The sequence below is a fragment of the Wyeomyia smithii genome, chromosome 2, assembly GCF_029784165.1.
Source record: "Wyeomyia smithii strain HCP4-BCI-WySm-NY-G18 chromosome 2, ASM2978416v1, whole genome shotgun sequence".
In the NCBI taxonomy this organism is placed as follows: domain Eukaryota; kingdom Metazoa; phylum Arthropoda; class Insecta; order Diptera; family Culicidae; genus Wyeomyia; species Wyeomyia smithii.
Window position 1 is genome coordinate 216,354,828 of NC_073695.1, and position 20,741 is coordinate 216,375,568.

The following is a 20,741-nucleotide window of genomic DNA, read 5'->3' on the forward strand; positions in this document are numbered from 1 at the left end:
GGCATCTAAAACATCCCTATGACCCTGAGCGACAAGAAGTTCTAAAGAATGCTGAAGAGGGAGACCGAGGGAAAAGTGGCTAAACCGCTGCGTGCGCTTGGCCGAAAGGTCGGTGCAACAGGCCAAACAGTGAGAATGTGCCTGGCGAACATGAACATGCATATCACGAAACCGCCCCGTTTACCAGTATCGGAGCTGCAAGTTGGCTTTCGCGGCAAACCACGACGTGGCGGTGGTGATGGACGACGCGACCTATGTAACCCTGGATGGCAACGTCTGGCAGGGCACTTTGTATTTCACATTAATAGCAGATTTGTATAACTTAATTCAAACTTTTTAAGTTGCTAATAATAATAAGGCGTCGTACACAAATTACGTAACGCATGAAGGGGGGGGGAGGGGGTCAAGCCTGCGTTACTTATTATTACATAGGAGAGAGGGGGGGTAGTTGAGACCGTTACGTAACTGTGATTTTTTTTTATTCTCGCTTATTTTCCGTCGGTCAAGTTCCGCCACTGTTGTGGCCAATCACCGACGCCCAGGGAGGCGACTCCACACAGGACCCTAACTCACGACCCGTTTATTAACGGACCGGCGCCAACGGCTTTACTTCCTCATGCGATGGGAGGCGTGATCCCAGAGATTTTTCGCCTCAGAAAATCTCCCGGTGTCGGCTAGGATTGAATCAAGACCAGTTGGGTTGGTTGTGAGTGGATCACGCCACCTCACAACCATCGACACCTATGTCGGCGGTAGGATTCGAACCCAGGCGTCGAGCGTGGTATGCGGAGACGTTACCAACCACACTAGGCACCCGCTACGTGCGTAACTGTGATGTTTGCTCGAAATTGCAAATTTTGATGGGAGGGAGCAGGTTGTCCAGTGTTACGTAATTTTAAGGGGGTTGGGAGTCATATCGAACGTTACTTATCGTTACATAGGGGGGAGGGGGTCTGAAATAAAGGTTTTTAGCGTTACTTAATTTGTGTACGACGCCTTATTTGGCATGAAAATGTTTTTGCACTTAATATAGATGTAAATTTTTTTGTTAAACATATTTATACTAATTCTGAAATTAATAACTGGCTAATTGCAACCGTTTCACTACATTTTGCTAGATAGATTAGCTTTTTTTGAATGTAGAATTTATTCCTGTAACTTCGCTTCTACCTTATTATGCCATTCATTAAAAAAAATAGACCGATTTTTATTATCTCCGAATTATTCACATTTACGGGTATGTGAGAGTGACACGCTTAAACCCATGATTTGTGCGGTCTTACTCAGCAAAATCTGATATCTTTATGACCCAAACCACAATGCAAAAAGGTTTATTGAACTGTATATTGTATAGCCAACAGACTTCGATAAGCTGTTAACGACTCAGTTTATTCAATAGTGTGCGTTTTACTTTGATGAGATATAAATTACCGTTTGAATTGCTAACTCATTCAACTGTTTTGAAAAGAAAACATCCTAATCTTAAGCCACAATTTTATTTTCTACTAATAATACCAAATTATTACTTGATCACAGCAATTGCGTCAGTCCACTTCCAGCTTCCGGAAAGAACCATCAATTCCGAACAGAGTGTCGGCGTTTTTCGGTTTGCCTGGTCTCTTTTTCTCATCCGTACCATACTGCTCCTCTTCCTTGTAGTAATCCCGATAGCTTTCAATTTTTTTCGCCCAATCATCCACTAGGGCTTGGATGGGACCAGCATCCCCTCCGTATTCTTCCGGAAGTAGACGCTTAGGGATGTATTTATACAAGGATTCCATGTTGCTTCCGTGCACGTGGAGCTGCGAATAAATTCGTAATTAGAACCTTAAATTTTCCTAACACGTGAGGCTACCTACACGGGACCGATTTTTCTCATTCAAGAACCCTTTGAACATGTTATACACAGTTTCGAACCCTGTTGGAGTGTTTATGTAGTGAAATCCTTTCATGCGCATTGGTGAAGCTTCCTGGCTCATCATTGTGATTTTCTTAACGAAAGTGGGATTAAACTGTAGGAAATGGGCCATCGTTGTGTTTGCCAGATCGAGAATTCCGACCTGTCCAGCCACCCCCAGATTGTCGTCCTCTCGCATCAGGATCTCACCCATCATACTATTGAATTTGAATACCTCCTGGATGGTAAATTTGTCGGGATCATTTACACCCGTGAGCAGAATGCGAGGCCCATCCGGTGTTTCCGTTTCGGGCAGCGGAACAGCACTTCCCAATCTCATAATGATTGCCGTCTTTTCATCGAACGGATCGCGGTTTCGCATAAGTTCCGGTAAAGCCGTTCGTACGCTATAGTACAGATCGAGTTTTTCCTTGGTCCGTTCCAGGCTGTGCTTGCAGCCTCTCAGGAAACCTACCAGAAATTGATCGTCCGTGCGGGATTTTATGTGCGGACACTTGGCAAGCCATGCACGCAATGCCGCGATGTCATCGTCCAGCCGTTCTGGTACCTCGTTGAGCTCATCTTTGGCCTTTTGTGCAAGCGCAGGGCTGAGCGGTCGAATATCAGGCATGATGAGTTGTGGGAAGCTGCAATTAGTTGAAGGATTTTATCGCAGGTGAGAATCTTCAACGGATGGACCTACCGATCTAATTGATGTCTTCAACAAAGAACGATGTACTAAGCCAAGCGACAGAACAAAAACTAGCCAATGCAAGGTTGTTACACATGCTAAGCTGTATTATATCAATCGATTAAAATGATAAGTTTTGCGATTAGATAAAGGTACAAGAGGGAAGTATAGTATTTCCCGTTGAGTGTTGGAGCAACCACTGTTTATGTATTTGTTTTAGCCTGAATCGAACTGTGAACTTATGACCTATGGGAAAATAGACTCGTATCATCTGCTTTGATATATTTTTTGATTAAAGGCATGCTCGTAAAACTGCATTGAAGACTATTTATCTGGTGATGATTAGGATTAAACCAAGCTAGTTGTGATATGATAGTGATGTCATATCAACTCGCAACACTTCCCTTCCGATGCAATCTCTGCCTAATAAAATGCAATGAACCGTTAGAGGGCTTCAACGTTACTTTATAAGTAGCAGTGTCTGCAATCGTATCGATAAGATAATCCTACAAATCTCAAAGAAGTATAAGGCAGCTCAAACAGCTGCAGCTTATTCGGAGTTGTTCAGTTGTTTCACTGTCGAATTCGAATTTAAGGTAAACCAAAACGATGACTTTACGACCAATTTCAACTGAATTGGCGATTGTTGCTAAGGATGAACTAAACGAAGAGCCGACACAGCTTAATAGTCAGCTGGAGGTGGTGAAACGAAGCTTTAATAGTCAGCGCACTCTTTCGGGACAGCCGAGTGACCAAATATTATTATCCTTTTTACGTGGATGCAAGTTTAGTTTGGAGAAAACCAAAGAAAAGTTGTTACTGTTCTACCGAATAAGGACAGCACTTCCACAGGTGGTGCAAGATCGGGACCCGTTAAATGAGCATGTTCTAAAAGTGATTCGAATGGGGTAAGTCCGATGTTGGTTTGATTTACTTAATTTTTTTAACTAGTTCCGTTGAGTAGCGTAGGGATTCCTCTACCTGAAACGGTTTCTCAATCAGATCCAAGAATATTTGTTATTCGGGTCGCTAAGTTCGACTTGGCAGAATGCAACTTCGCCGATGTGATCAAGGTCGGAACAATGATCAACGATATTATGATGCGGGATGACGATCAGGTTGTGATCTGTGGGATGTCATTGATCATCGATTTGGCACATGTTACTGCAGGCCACCTTTTTCAATTCGACCTGGACTTTCTAAAGCAGGTTGCAGTACTCTATCAAGACGCGAGTCCATTCCGAATGCGAGGGATTCACATCTTCAATCCTCCGCCCGGCATGGAAACCGTGGTCAAAGTCTTCAACGGACTGCTTTCGAGTAAAAATCAGGATAGAAGAGTGAGCAACGCAACGTTTGACATGAATCATTTATTTCTTAATTTTTTTCAGATCTTCGTACACGGGTCAGGTTTGGACTCACTGCACGCGCACTTTCCTAGACATGTATTACCAGTGGAATATGGAGGAACTCTAGAATCCATACAAAAATACGTGGATTTTTGGGAGAACAAACTAAAAAAGGAACGTAATTATTTAATCGAGTTGACCAAACTTCAAGATAACCAAATTGGTGAAGCTGACAGTTTACAAGCTAACAAATCATGCTTTTCGGTGCTACCAAAAAACAATGAATGTTTTGGTATTGAAGGGTCCTTCAGGAAACTTGAACTTGATTGAAACAAAATAAATACAAAACTCAATTTTCAAGCAGAGCATAACATCGAATAAACTTTCTTTATTGCAAACGTAAAACCACACAAAACTTAATCAAACTCCAGCGATCGGAAGGAGCCGTCCACACCAAACAGAGTGCTTGCGTTTTTTGGTCTTCCCGGTCGTTTTCTTTCGTCGTTCCGATAGCGTGCATCCTCGATGAAAAAGTCTCGATACGCCACGAGTTCATTCTTGCAATCTTCGATGATATTTGCCAGCTTTCCGCCACTACCTCCGTATTCCTCGGGCAAATACTTTTTAGGGATCACCTTATGTAACGCCTCAAACGTGTCATGCACAGCTATTCGCTCCTGAATCTTTTGGCTCAAAAAGCCATGAAACATTCTATAGAGAGCGTCGAATCCCGATGAGGGGTTTACGAAATGAATTCCTTTGGTGCGGATAGGAAAGCCCTCGATTACAGATGTCATTTTTCTATAAATAAAATATAAAATTCAATACACCTAGAATCAATGCTGGATTACACGCAATATATACTTGATCAGGGTTGGGCTGAACTGAGCCAACGCGGATAGACCCAGCCCTCGGAGATCGACCAATACCATGTGACCGGCAATCATTGAAATGTCATCGTTCACTAATAGGAGATCAGTTATCATGTAACAAACTTTCATTATGTCGACAATGGAGTTTTTGCTAGGATCATAGGAACCCATGCGGACGAGCACGATTCGGGGCCCGTCAGCTCCCATCGTATACGGAAGAGGTAAATTAACTCTGAAAATAGTTTACAAAAAGTGGTTTTAAGCGAAGGCTAGAAATAGAAAAAATACGTGACATACCCAAGAGCAGCATGTTCCTGAATTTTCGCATCGGCTGGATCACGATTATCGAAAAACTCCGGAATAGCCGACTTTACAGTATAGTAAGTGTCCAGTTTTTCTTTCGTTTTTTCCAAACTATACTTGCATCCGCGTAGAAAACCTACCAAAAACTGATCGTCACACCGTGGGTTTAGATGGGGTTGCTTCGCTAGCCAGGCTTTCAAAACTGCGATATCCTCCGGGATTCTGCTGGGCACTTCGTTCAGTTCCGTCCGGGCTTTTTCCGCCAGCTCGGGCGACAATAAGCGTAGAGAGTCCATCTTGTGGGCACGTGGAGCCGGTTGGTGCGTGCTACGTAACGCGCTGGAGTTGCACTTTGTCACTGTTAGCGGCACTCTGAATGGTTGAGAAGCCTGACGAGTGAAAAGTGTCGATTTCGTATAAATTTATCAAGATATTGCAGCGATAACACGCGGATAGCGAAAACACACATGAGGATATTGCGGAGCGATATCTTATCGCTGATTAATTACATATAGTTCCTGATAGACCGAAGTGGCTCCTTCTGGACGGTGGAGCTAATTGTGTTTATAGATGTTTTTATCTTTGTAAACTGTTAAAATAAAAAACATCTATATTTGCGATTTTCACATTAATCATTAAGGGCGTTAAGAAATTAATAACGTGAATCTGATCATAATAAACGTCATCTAAGAAATCACCTAATGCACCTAAAAATAAAAAAAAATGATATATCTAGATAAACATTTCAAAAGGTTCTATCTGCTTTCATCGTTTTTCCTGAGCGTCTTTTAATTCGGTAATGGTTCAGTTCTAGTAACTCACCAAAGCGTGGTTTTCGTCCAGAAGGCTAGAGTGATCCCTCCGCTATCAACTTGTGCAAAGAACGTGTCATAAAAGGTTTTTAATGAGTTGTGGGGATTAAATGAAAGTGATCGATCAAAAAATCGATCAAAGCAGATAGGACCATTTGAAATGTTTCTCTAGATATGGGTTGTATATCTGTCAGTCACTCATTCCGATTTTCGTTTCTGCAGCTATGCCAACGTAATTAATAATTCAGTTTAACCAACAATTGTACCGATTTGTGCTTAGTTATCAGACCGACGACAGCTCAATTTTTTTTTTGCGAAAATAAGGCGGTGTCAGTTCAATTGTATTTGCGATCAACATAGTCAAATCTTGCCGCGGTAAGATCGAAGGGAAAGGAAAAGTTAAGTATGAGATTAGAGTAACAATATCACAATGCAAATATCGTGAAGAAACCAAAGATTATTACACCAACCATAGGTAAACAAAAGAAAATGATAGGCTACAAGTTTTGCATCATTGGATCCAGTGCAAGCATTGACAAGAGTAACGTGCATGCACAAAAAATAACAGATTAGTCAATTGAAACAAAAAGTTAGGTAACCGAAAATGAGCCAATGTTGACAGAGATCCGAACAACAAAAGTGGTGAACAAATATAGATATGTGCAATTTAGTAAAGATAAAGTTACGAAATTGGGAATAAACCAATCTAGAATGAAAAAGAAAGCGAAAAGCATTTTTTTATATTTACGAATTATTTCGTCATTATAATTATCAGTACCGGTCATATGTGAAGAAAAAAAAATATCAGTACCGATCGAAGTTATCGAAAAATTTCACAGTCGAATTCGAGTTAAACTTAAACAAAAACCTAAATTAATCCACCTAGCGGTCAGACTCAGCCTTTCTCATTCAAACTTATTATTTGTAAAAATAGATTTACATGCATGCTTAAATCCAATAAATGTTTATCCACTCTTTGGGTTCTAAAATATTGATGTTGTAATTAAAGTATAAAAATATGAAATTTGACGTAATGTTTGTACTTAAGAAATAGCGAAATAAAAGCAATGACTCTTAATTTCGAATAATTTAATCACGAGCGATGCCGGGAACGTTCAGATAGTACGATACCACATTTAAATCATGTTGAGGCCATATATATTGATCGAAGCAGGTAAAGTGTTGAATAGTCTTTGAATTTCTGTTCTTTTTAAAACTTTTAAACAGCATATCAAATTGTTATGAAGTTAGTTATTTGTAAGTTTGAGAGATGACTCATTTGTATGACACTAGTTATGTTCAAATAAGTCGTGTAGTACTTGAGATAATAGACTTTCGTTGTTTTACAAATTAAAACATAACGCTTGCTTAAGCTTGATTACAATCAAATGAAAAGGTAACGTATGGGGCAGCCAAACTTTGAAACCACGTGTTCAATCATAATTCATCAGTTAACCCTTAACTAGCCCGTTCATCTGATATCAATATTGTTCAAATCGGTTGTGTAGTTTCTAAGATAATGAAGTTTCGTGATTTTCACATTTCGATACATTACAGACGAAGTTACAGTCCGATTACTGCAAAATTCAATAGGGAGTTATGAGGTAGGTAGACCTTTCATTTGATACTAATTCTGTGGAAATCGGGTCAACCATCTCTGAGAAATATGAGTGAGTCCAAGTGAGTTGTCTTGGAATATGTTTCTTTTCATAGCTGGATTTCACATTTTTAAACATAACAGGCAAAGTAATAATCCGTTTGAAAAAAAAAAATCATTAGGGTCTTATGGGGCAACAAGACCTTTCATATGACACTAATTTTATAAAAATCGGGCCAGCCATCTCTGAGAAACATTAGTGAGATTAAATAGTCTCCAGAACACGTTTCTTTCCATAACTCCTGAACCACATGTTCAATCTTCATAAAATTCAAAAGTTAAGGGTTTTTATGGTAGCCCGTTCATTTGAAACTCAAATCAGATGTGTGGTTTCTGAGATATTGATGTTTCGTGATTTTTACACTTTGATACATAACCTCTAAACTAGAAATCAGATTACAATAAAATTCAATAGGGTCTTATAAGGCAACTAGACCTTTCATTTGCAATTAATTTCATTGAAATCTGTTCGGTCAGACCATCTCTGTGAATAGTGAGTGCGAAAAAAGGTGCACATACACACGTACACACCCACACACAAACATATACACCTATACATGCTTATATGCAGAAAATGCTCGATTCGTCTAACTGAGTCGAGTAGTATATGACATTCGGCCATTTGGATCACTTTTCTACCTTTTAATTAGCCAGTGATCGTTAGGAGGAAGTCAATATGTTAACTTTCATTATGTGATTTCACATTTTCATGAACAACGGACAAAGTTACAATCCGATTGCAATGAAATTCAATAGCAATCTATGGGGCAACTAGACCTTTCATTTGACACTAATTTTGTGAAAATCGGTTCAGCCATCTCTGAGAAAAATGAGTGAGTTTAAACAACCTCAGGATAACTTTTCTTTACATAACTTTTGAACCATATGTTCAATCATTACGAAATTCAAAAGTTAAGGGTTCTGAAGACAGCCCGATCATTTGAAACCAATTTTATTAAAATCGGTTGTGTGGTTTCTGAGATATTGATGTTTCGTGATTTTTACATTTTGATACATAACCTCTAAACTAAAAATCCGATTACAATGAAACTCAATAGCAACCTATGGCGCAACTAGACCTTTCATTTGCAATTAATTTTATGAAAATCGGTCCAGCCATCTCTAAGAAAAGTGAGTGAGAAAAAAAAGTTGCACATACATACACACACGCACACACACACACACATACACACATACATACATACATACAGAAAATGCTCAGTTCGTCGAAAGAAGTCGAGTGGTATATGACATTCGGCCATTGGGACCACTTTTATACCTTTGGTTTTTCCAGTGATTGCTATACCTTTCTAGGAGAAAGGCAAAAAGATGACTTTACGATCAATTTTAAATGAATTGGCGATCGACCCGTTAAGAATGTTTTTGGAATCAAGGTGATTTGCAGAGGCTGGAAATCGATCCCAGATACCATTTGGAATAAAAGATGGCCACTTCCATTTTCTAGAAAAAAGACTAAAATGGTTAAATAGCGCTAAATTCCACATTTTACGTTGACAGAAAAATCATTGTTTTAGAACCCCGTCCCCCCTAATGGACGACCGCGGAAATTAACAAACCTCCTCTCTCCTTTATGCCTACGAAAATCTTTTTTCACAAAAAAAAAATTAAAAAACGTTTATGCCTGTGCTTTTTAGTGATTAAATATAACATGGCTATAAATGAAAAAACTCTCATCGAAACGCACCAACAGATCATATAAAATAAAAGCAAAAATAGCTTCCAAATTTTGCTGTAAATGCTTCCGAAGTTAACTAAAAACAGTAATGATCTCAAATGTTACTGGAAATTTTTGTTCAAAAAAGAGTTGAAATGATGATCTCAAATCGGTTGTTGCAAAAAAATTATATAATTCTTTCAAACCATCAAAGAAATTATTTGTAAACGTGTCTTTATAATCCAAAAAAAAATCGAAAGAAATATAATCACAAATTATGCATTTAATAATTGAGAACACTTTGAAACACCAGAAAAACAACACAACACCTCAACGTCTACTTTTAAATGAGGTCAAACATAAATAGGCTAAAAATCGACTCAAAATTCCAGAAACTCTTCTGAAATACAAAAATGGTTGAAACAAAAAATGATTTCAAAAAAGCGCTCGAAGAAATTTAATAAGAGACAAGAGACAAAAAGGATTCAACAGTTTGTTCAATATGGTTGTAAGCTTTTTTAGAAGATTGAAAAATAAAAACCTATTCCAAGTTATGTAAGTTATGTTATGTAACAAACTAATATAGCAAATTTCACTCAAAATGCATGCAAACGCTCCGAGAAGCAAACTAACTGAAGCCATTTTAAACAGAAAGTACAGAAAATATAATTTACAGTTTAGTTGTAGTTCTCAGGAAAACAAGAAAATTTGAAAATAATCTCATATGACACTAAGTGACTCAAAACACTTACGAAAAAATCGGAAATTAAAGGAACTATAAATTTTTCTCGAACGGGTTCGAACTTTTTCTAAACATAAATAAAAAGTAAATTCTCAATTAGGTTCATTTAAAAATTTAGAAATGAAAATTACTTTTAAAAGACAGTTAAGGCCATAAAAATGAAAGCTGATTGTAATATACACTTGCCACGTCCAACTTTCACCGCAGCCGAGGTTACCATCGCGCTGAAATTCCTAACACGTTAAAAGGCCCTGGTTCGGACAAACTGCCCCCTGTATCCATTCAGCGCTGCGCGGAGGTACTTGCATCACCGGTATGCCATATCTTCAACCTGTCGTTATCAGAAGGTATGTTTCCTAAGGCATGGAAAATGTCTGCTGTCACGCCCATTCACAATGCCGGAAGTGCTTATAACGTCACTAACTACCGACCAATCTCGATTCTGTGTTGTCTTGCCAAAACGCTCGAGTTTATAATTCACGATAAATTCTACGCAGCCACTAAGCCCTTAATATCCCAACAGCAACACGGCTTTATCAAAAATCGTTCTACTGCTACGAACCTCATGGCATACGCAAGCTTTCTTAATTCTAGTTTGGACAAACGCTGTCAAGTGGACAGTGTCTACGTAGACTTTGACAAAGCCTTCGATAAGGTATCCCACGAGCTGACTCTGAAAAAGCTTGAGAAGCTGGGCTTCCCTAACTGGCTTATCTTGTGGTTGCGCTCCTACCTACGGGACAGATACGCTTTCGTGAAATATAAACCCGTAAAATCAGTCCGGTTTCCGACACGATCTGGTGTGCCGCAAGGTAGCCAACTTGGTCCTTTAATTTTTATTTTATTTGTGAACGACTTACCGATATACCGAGTAATCAGTTCTTTGATCGATTGTGCCGCTCCGCAGCAGGACATCGACATCGTAACAAGCTGGTGTATTCTGAACGGGATGGCGATAAACGGGACGAAGTGCAAGGTAATCAGCTTTGCTAGAATGCGGACGCAGTGGCGTTACGAGTATAAAGCGAATGGTTTGACTGGAACGTATTTCTTCAATGAACGACTTAGGAGTGATCATGAACAGCAAGCTGAGTTTTAACGAGCACATTGCAGCAACTATGAGTAAGGCTTTCGCTTTGCTCGGTTCGCTGGCGGACACACACGCGATTTTAGCGATTTATACGCACTCAAAACGCTTTACTGCTCTATTGTTTGAAATGTCCTTGAGTACGCTGTTCAAATTTGGGCTCTCTACCACGAAACCCAAATTGTTCGCATAGAGAGAATACAGCGATGTTTTCTCCGTTTCGCACTACGACAACTACCTTGGAACGACCCACAAAGATTACCGCCGTATGACCAGCCGTTTAATTTAATTGGAACCCCTGCACCAAAGACGGGCATACTTACAACGAATGTTTGCTTTCGACGTGGTACGCAACCATATTGACTGCCCGGACCTACTGCAACAGGAAAAACTTCTATGCGCCAGCGCGTCGATCTCGCCAACGCTCCGTTATTCCGGACAACTACGCACGGGACTGTATTCGGACAAAATCACCCACTGGAAAAAAGTTTTGCCCTACTATATAATATTAATGTGTTTGATTTCAATGTAACTAGACATCGTTTTAAAATAAGTGTTAGGTATTTAAACTAGTTAGGGATAAGTCAGTCTGTAAAGCTTGGCCTAAAGACGAAGTAAATAAATAAACAAATAAAATAATTTCCAAAATTTTCATACATATTATCAAATGCATTTCAACTTTCAACTTAAGAAACCAGAATAACTCCGAATTCATCTTTTTTTTCACCATTTTGAAGCATTTACGAAAACTATAAGTAGATGATTTCAAAATTACCTAAATATAACCAAAAGTGTCCAAAAGAACGAAACAAATAAGACGGTCAGAATTCAACTCAAAACACCTAAACATGTTGCTATAGGAAAAAATAAACCAGACCAGAAATAAACTAAATTTAGCTAGAATTTAAAAAAAAACAGTAAACTGAAACGGCCTCCTACAACTTGACTGTGCTGAAAGCGACACAGTCAGATGGCTGGAGACACGGCGACATCAAGGCTACTCCTCTCAGAGAAGAACACTTTAGGAATCGTAAGAAAAGCAATTGGAACTATTTCAAGAAACATCTGGTTAGCTCAAGGACATCCTGCCATATAAATATTCGAACTCCAGTTGAACTGGATATCGCAGCGAGTGACCTACAGCATAGGATCACGCAAGCTTTCAATTCAAACTGTCCGTTAAAGATACGGACAGTCTGCCGTGATGTGCCCTGGTGGAACGAAACTCTTAGCAACCTTCGTCGGGAAGCTAGACGCTTGTTCAACAGGGCCAAAATCACGTCCAACTGAGATGCTTACAAAGCATCCCTTACAAAATACAACGCCGAGCTACGCAAAACCAAAAGGAGATCCAGAGTTCGATTCTGTGAGGACATTCAGACTCTGCCTGAGGCTACGCGACTGTAAAAAGTAATGTCCAAAGATCACACGAATGATCTTGGGTAGTTAAAAAGGGAAGACGGAAGTACGATTGTCACTAGCAAAGAAACGCTGGATGTTCTTATGAACATTTACTTTCCTGGCTCGACAGTGACCACCGGGTCAAACGTTGATGAGCAACAAAGCCTCGGATCAAGACGCTTGACGTCACGTGACTCCACAGTTCTTGCTCGTCGACTGTTTACGGAGACTTCTATCAACTGGACACTAAGCTCTTTTGGGCCTATGAAGTCACCGGGACCGAATGGCATTCTACCAATCTTCCTGCAAAAATCGGACGGAGTCATCATGTCCGAACTCATCAATCTTTTGCGAGTCAGCTTTACTCTGGGGCACATCCCGGTCAGCTGGCGCAACGTTAAGGTGGTATTTTCACTAAAGCCGGGCAAAAAAGACAAAACTTTACCAAAGGCTTTCAGACCTATTATAAGTCTGACGTCAATGCTTCTCAAGTTGATGGAGAAATTTACGGATAACTACATCCGCGGCGAGTTTCTGAAGGATTTGCCCTTGCATAAGCATCAATACCTACAGAAACCGCTTTGCATAGCCTAGTGACGAAGATCGAGAAGACACTAAAATATAAAGAAACAGTGGTCTGCGCTTTTCTTGATATTGAGGGAGCTTTCGATAACACGTCCTTTGCATCAGTTCTATATCTTCTCAGAATGAGCCGTGTTTAAAAAAATTAAACCAATATCACATATCATATTAAACCATAGAAACATCTATGTAAAGTTTCAGCCAAATCAAAAATGACAAAGAGAAAAATATTAAAACTGGGACCCTTTTGTGGAATTGCTCATTATCATTACCCCTTTCCATTCTCGTGGAAAATCTGGGACATTTGCGTACATCCTGTCTTCCCCTAAGTTGTCCATGCGGAATGTGGACGGCCCCCAAAGATATTTTCGGAACTAGGACGAGGTTCAGAGTCCAAAAATGAACTCCGGACTCCATTTTTAAATCCAATCGAATCAGGATAATGTTCGGAGGCTATAAATTAACCTCCGATACCATTTGGAAAACCACAATCGTGATTTCTGATTTCTGAAATCGGTCTAAAGTAGTCAGATGAGATGATACTCAGAGGCCAATAATCAACTCCAGACGCCATTTTGAATATCAATATGGCGACTTCCGAGGTCTGGAAAACTGCCCAAAACTGACTCCTTTTTCAAATATTGAAAATTTTTTTTTATTCTTTTTTTATTCTTTTCTAAAAATCGAAGGACAACGATAAACATTTTTTAAAAACCCGTTTTGCTCACAAAACTACACTCTTTAAGCTGATACATAAAAATCAGAAAACCATGTGAAACTCTATGACCCAATTGAACGCCCTCAGCGTTGCTTGGAATAAAATAATGAGTCATTTCATATATTTCACCCCTCATCAGATTGAAAATAACATCCGGCAACACGCATATTGAATTGTGTTATGTTTAGTATAAATTTGTTTGTGGTAGTACAAAATTTATGCACATTTGTAAGTGCAAACACGCATCACCTAAGACTGGCAACTAAAATTTGCCATCGCCATTCATCAAGCCCCTCGACAGATCATGCAGCAGAAAAGTCAGCTCAACACCTACGTTTCGAGTACAAATAAGCAAACGTGCCAAAAGGCGGAAGCAAAAGAGCTAAGGCAGTAGGGAGAATTCGCTTGCAGATGAGAATCAGTGCCCAAATTTTCTTGCCACCACATTATCATTCGTGTCTGCTATTCGCACTGGACGCACTTCCGTCTGATCATTACGACGAATAACAGAGTTCGAGAGTGCCACGTCCGTGTTTGATCGCAGACTAGTTTTGCTAGTATGGTCGAATCAGGACCAAAACATCCATTTTAAAAGTCATTCACCAGTAGTAAAGAGTTGTGCCTACACTTTGAAAATAGAGAGTGATTAACACAATCAGCAAATCACAAGAAGGTGAAAGAGATTCGTTAAAGGCACGAGCCACAGGTAATAATCCAAACACGCGCCATAATTGTTTGATTATAAAAGGAAATTTCCTCCTAGTTCGGCAAGTCGAAGCACGACCGGACAATAGCAGCCGCTAGTCAAGCTTAAGTAATCAAAAGCCTTCCGCGTGAGGTGAGCAAATACGAATCCTCATACCCGACAGGCACTCACGATACTGTCATTTCAGGGCTTTTGTTTCCTGCGCGATTTTGGACTTTAATTAGTGTGCTGGAAAGAAATCATCGCGTGGCTTCGGTGAAGGCTTTGTCGGTGAAGTAGCAATCGGGGCGGTGGAAGGTTGCTTAGCAAACTTTGGCACATTGGTGACGATAGCAAGACGGACACGTGGAGAGCGGAAGCCCTCCTGTTGGCACACGGTGCGGCAATAAACGGTCGGCCATACGGTGCTAACCGACCGGGTGAGATACCTCCTGAGTCGGTGCAACCAGACAGCGCAGGAGAGCGTTGACGGAGTTCATCGCTATTCATCGGTGCTCAAGGGGACACGCTATCGACTCAACGGCAGCAGTGATTGGTTAGGTTTGAGGCAGAGGAACCGCTGGCATGCGACACACACTAGCGCCCCGAGCTGGAGGATTAGCGACGGCTTACCTCGAAAGGCGGATGCGACGCAGATTGCCTGTAAGCGGAATCAACGGAAATAGCTGGCACCACAAGACAGTGGCGTTGCTCAGCATCAAGGCAGGCGGTCGTGGAAAGTCGGGAGCACGAATGAAAATAGAGACAGGAATGCGACCAGTGTCGTCACATTTCAGGCTAAGTGCCGAATAAAGGTAAAGCTGTACACTTGTTGATCTTGTCAATTGATATAATGGGCCGATGGCGGCGTAATAAACTCTTGTGATGCTAACTTGTTAGTTTGGGCTTTTTCTCATTTTCTTGAGTACCTTACGCAGTATCTGTGTGTAGAGCAGAGCTGTCAAGATTACACGCAACAATTGTTTGGTTGTTTTTTAAAAACCGGAAAAGATGAAGTGTTTTCCTGCTATCATCAGCGATACCGCTTACCGTGCAACGCACGTGCCTAATAAAGGGTCTTTCAATTAGAGCGCTACAAAAGTAGACCGATAAGGACAGCAAATGACGCCATTTTTTGACGTAGAATACGTCTTACGGCAACATATACAACAAAGGAAGAGAGTACAATTTCAATACAGGGATCCAATCGCAAAAACCGAAAACATCGAGAGCGTTACGAAAATTGTCCACTTTCAAATGTTTCAAACTCAGTCAGTTTCCCACCAATTTCAATAATTCTTTCAGCAATCGATTGGAAAATCATCTAAGCACCCACTCAAACGCAGAAAAATGTAAATCAAATATTCGAACTATTGTACTAGTATTGACTATTGTCAAGCCTTGTTGAAACGTGTTTTCCCGAAAAAAGGACGACAGAATAGAGTACCTAGTTAGCCAGGAATGCGTTGGTTGGGCTATCTAACAGACGGCCTCTCATAGAACAAATCAGTTTACTAACAGCGGACAGCAGCAGTGATGTCAGTGGGCAGCGGCGGCGAGGAGCAGCAACAGGCAACACCGGCGGTGGTAGTGATTAACTGCAGTTCTCTCATTTCGGCTTCCCTTCTTCCCCACCAGCGGTAATCCTATTCAGATATCGTTGGGTTAATACAGCCAGAAACTGAACGAGACCCGCACCGCCAGGAGGTCTGAGAAGGTACCACCATCCAGCGTGTATGTATATATAGGGTGTCTGCACATATATAACGTGTGTGCATATCTAGAGCGTGCGTTCTATTATTCGGTTAGTTTTCAACGTATTTCTTCTATTTAGCAGCAATCAGTTGTAAAATTATCTAAGCATCCGCCAAAATGCAGAAAATTGTTATTTGAATTGTTGAACTATAGAAAATTGTTAAAACTTGTTCGTTGACTTCAAATTATCTTATTAGTTGCCTAATGCTGCCTTTCCTTGATACGGTCGACAAAATATTATTCCTAGTCAACCGGTAATGCACTATTTGCGCTCGTCTATCACCTATTCGTAGCCACTCCTTAAATTAAGATATCTTAGTGCAACTTGATACAAAAGACAGCCTCAAAACAATTCTACTTCATGCTTGTTCTAGTAGCAAGTGAAACCGCATAGCTGCACATAGCTTCTGCTGTTGTTCATTGTCGTTACCGGTGCCGGCTATAAAGGTAAACGTCATCTGGAGCAGAGAAACCATCAAATTGATTGAGTGAATTCCCAAACGTCAAGCACTCTTCACTGCGATAATCGTCTTCTTCTTCCTCTGACGCTACCAAGCTCGCTTTCTATTGGCCTTAATCATGCTAAAACTATTCAAGAATCAAAATCTACATCGCCCAAGTACAGATCTAAACTCAAAGTTCGTTTAAATCAATTTTTACCAAACAACTTTTTTACTTCAAAATCACATTTTTCGTTTGTTTTGGCGATACACGTTTTTCTTTTTATTTCGAGGCTTTTAAACTAACAGAAGTTACCTATGATCTTTATCGTGTTACAAATTTAAAGTATAGAGGTCGCTGCATCAAGTTTCGACTGTTATAGCGTCTCTACAGCACGTGTTTACTCACAATTTTCCTTTGTTTAGTCGATCAGCCGTTATCGTTGTGTACGTTCTTTGTTTAAGGTTTTCTATACTTTTTCTCTGTGATTTATATTCAAAAGTACTTAAATATGAGTGACAAGTTTGAGTTTTGCGTGGGATTGGACGCCTACCGCGTCAAAGTCGCTGAGCATCGTATGTCTGATATCGCGAAAGGGGCGAGGCGCAGCCTTAAATCAGATAACAAAAAGGAAGGAAGAGGAAACTAAAGCCCAGGAAGGACAACTTTACGGCGCAGGAATAGCTGACTGAAGGTAAAATAATTATTAGGGGCTTTATTATTGCGATTCTTAAGATTTATAGCCTTTTGAAACTTTAGACGCGTTTTTCTCAAAACCATGTTTTCAAAATCGGCGAGCAGTAGAACTGAAAAATTTACATCTGATTGACTTGAAATTTTAACTGTACCTTCTTCATTAGATTATCTAGTGAAGTACACACGATTTTAGCGATTGATTAACAACAAAGAAAGTTATGAACAATCAAAGTCGATTTTTTCTGTCGAAACAGAATTTTTTTTTCTAAACGTTGCCATTTTGCGAAGAAAAATTCTAAAAATATAATCATGTGTACTTCACTAGCGACACTTATGTAGATAATGAAAAAATTTTTGTTTTGGTTATAGATGGAGTTGGGTACGACTTCTACTGCTCGCCGCGGAACAACTTAAAAAAAGTGAAAAATAGCAATAAAAATATTTTTTCCATTCTGCAAGAGTTGCTCAATCCAATGATATATTATTTATACCTTACATCTCAAATGTCCTGTAAAAAAATTCATGAAAAAAGCCTTGTTTTTTGAGCATTTGGTAGATATTACCCCTGAATACATTCTTGAACAAACATGCCAAACGAGTACCGCCACTACGACGTTTTTTTCCTCAAAAGTGGTGCTTATTACGGGAGTCACTTCACGGTGAAAACAGAGTGAAGTGGATGAAGTCCTACTATGGGACTCACGCATGTGAGAAAAATGTCGCTAAGTGACATCTGCCGTGGAATCTGGGTTATTCTGAGTGTCATATAAGTGAAGTGAAAACGGAAAAAGTGACGTTTCGCGTGGAATTATTTCACGACCATTCCGAACAGTGAAATGATTTCACGAATATAGGGAAGTTTAAAAATCGATTGATTTGTGATCTAGCGGTAACATGTATGGGATTTATTTTCCAGTAACAAGGCGAATCTTTTTTTTTCTTGAAAAAATCGGCTCTCTGGGACTTACAAATTTTTGAGCTGCGGCCAATGAAACGTAAGGAAAAAATTGACCTTCGCATTTCGTTTAGCGGTAGGGCTCAAAAGTTACCTCTTGTCGAAAAATGTCCTCTTACAAAATTTTAGCTCAATCGACTTTCCGGGACTTTAAAATTTTTGAGCTGGGAAACTCGCTCATTTCACTTGTCCTATTCTCATTTTCACTTCACTGCCAATCTCACTCCACGGAGGTGATTTTTGTCACCTCACTTGAGGTGGAATCGGGAATAGGTCTCAAAAAGTGAAGTGAGCGTGAAAGTGAAATATATTTCACCGTGAAGTGACTCCCGTAATAAGCACCAGTATTTTGACATTTTTTCTAGAAATGAGAATTACGCACGTTGAGTACGGATATTTTGGAAATTATTTATATCATTGCTCTTGTAATAATATTTCTCAACATACATAGAACGAAGTACCTAGACAGAATTAGGCCAAAATAACATCGCCAAACGAATGACAGTGTGCATCTCTTTGATACGCGAGTGTCGAATGACCATCCTTTGCTTTGTTTGAGAGGTGATGGTTGTTTTACATTAACGAGCGACAGCCTACTGTGACGCACGCTAAGGAAGGGAGATCAAATGAAAATGCTGACCGTTTCGAATCGAAGCCTGAGTCGTCAAGTCTATGGTCTATGCTTGAAAACCGTCGAGTTCCTTACATATTGGCATCAACTGTACTTTCACATAAATAAAGAATTTCATTGGTATTCAAAATTCAAATTAAATTTGAAAACTTCAACGTTTGCTTACGGGAAAACTCATTTAAGTCTCTGAAAGAGTTATTTTTGCTGAGGGCACCAAAATTCACAAGAATGGTTGAAAAGCTATAATCTTTTCAAGGCAACTTTTTTGAGTTTCTGGGCACTATTTGTTCGCTTTTGTCGACGGGTGTAACTAAAGAAGTACATATTTTAAATTCCAGTTCATCATCAGTTCATCAGTATTACATTAATAGTATCGTACAATCGTTATTGAAAATTATATACAATGCTTTTTCGATTGATTCACGGTCAAATAAAATTTCACCTTGAATTTAGCGAAATGATGAGAATTGGATTTTTTGTGTTAAATTCGAGTGAAATTTATGATATTTTGAGTAGAATGATGAACTTTCATAGTTCAGCAATTATGCATGCAATATCAATATGATTTGTACTGCCCATTCTACAGCATAGTTGGAAGAGTCTGATTCTTGTTTATGTGAAACAAGGTTGCATCTTCAAATTTGGGTTGTCAATTCCATACGTGTGCCGATAATTCGCTTCACAAGTAGAATTTTGAAACACGATGTACGACAAACTTGCAGTCTTTTAGTAATTCTACAAGCTTATCGAAAAAAGCAGTGCTCTAACTCTTATTCCTAAACTAGTAGTAGGGACTAAAAGTTTGCCATATATCGTTTCTCAAATTTGTACTTGTGGTGCAAGCTATCAGTACGTGGGGAAACAGCACCCTGAAATTGAATATGCGAGCTTGATTTAGAATTTTTTAAAAGCGTGATAAAGACGAAAGAAAAAGGTGTGAGAAAACCGAGCGTGAATTTGGCAAGTAGTGATAAAAACGACTGTTGATAAAATCTAAAAAGCACTGTATTGCATTTGATACAAAGTTGATGCAAGTTCAAAAGCACTACAAGATTCGTTGAAGGTGTCAACTTTGTGAATAATAATCGATAATTTCAACAAATATGTCCAATCAAGTCTATAAAAAAAATTATAAAACTTTACGAAACACTCCGATTTGTTAACATGGACACTCACAGAACAGTTGACCCTGTTGTACGAGCCACAGAACAATTGGACTGTATTGGTTGTCTTTATTCCTGGTAATGCTTATCAAGTGTACAATTGTTCACAAAACAAAAGAGTTCCGAGCGATATGAACTGCACTATTTTCAACACACAAACTTACTGAAACAGCTGAAAGCTTGAGGTGCTAACGAACCATCAAGCGAAGCATTGTCCCGCTCGGCAGATAACGAAACGTTTATATTGTAACCTCTACACACAGTACATATCGGGCGATACGTCACCTCGATCGGGTTGTTCTGAAGTCCAACAATTCCCATACGCAGGCTGTTGTTTGCATTTGTAGAGCAATACGCTATGCACGCGGTTGAATCACCTGTGCAGGTGATGATGAGTTGTAGGATCTGTATATTAGCCACATATCGCACCATCCAAATTTCCAGAGAAAACACACAAAAAGTTCCCTGGTGACAACCCACGCGACTAGCGCTTCTGATTACGGTCGCAAGTCAAGTGCAAGTCAAGTTTCACGCTGATAGCCCGATTTAGGGTAACCGCGATACGTCTGGTTGGTTCTTATCGGTTCCGAAACTGCAGTTTAGCAGTCCAGTCTGCACTTCAGTTCATA

At 39.7% G+C, this 20,741-nt stretch overlaps 2 protein-coding genes across 2 annotated transcripts; one reads left to right on the forward strand and one right to left on the reverse strand.

Annotated features, from left to right (window-relative positions):
• Window positions 1–1,480: 1,480 nt before the first annotated feature.
• Window positions 1,481–20,608, reverse strand: LOC129720419 (uncharacterized). Its single transcript, XM_055671899.1, has 6 exons — window positions 20,398–20,608; window positions 5,107–5,501; window positions 4,802–5,041; window positions 4,364–4,738; window positions 1,860–2,544; window positions 1,481–1,802 (listed from the first exon to the last, which is right to left on the reverse strand). The coding sequence occupies exons 1-6, from the start codon at window positions 20,542–20,544 to the stop codon at window positions 1,545–1,547; spliced, it is 2,100 nt and encodes a 699-aa protein (XP_055527874.1). The 5' UTR covers window positions 20,545–20,608; the 3' UTR covers window positions 1,481–1,544.
• On the forward strand, window positions 3,076–4,311 carry LOC129721837 (alpha-tocopherol transfer protein-like). The gene is made up of 3 exons (XM_055674885.1): window positions 3,076–3,496; window positions 3,553–3,928; window positions 3,980–4,311. Exons 1-3 carry the CDS (start codon window positions 3,198–3,200, stop codon window positions 4,265–4,267), a joined length of 963 nt encoding a protein of 320 aa, XP_055530860.1. The 5' UTR covers window positions 3,076–3,197; the 3' UTR covers window positions 4,268–4,311.
• Window positions 20,609–20,741: the final 133 nt, after the last annotated feature.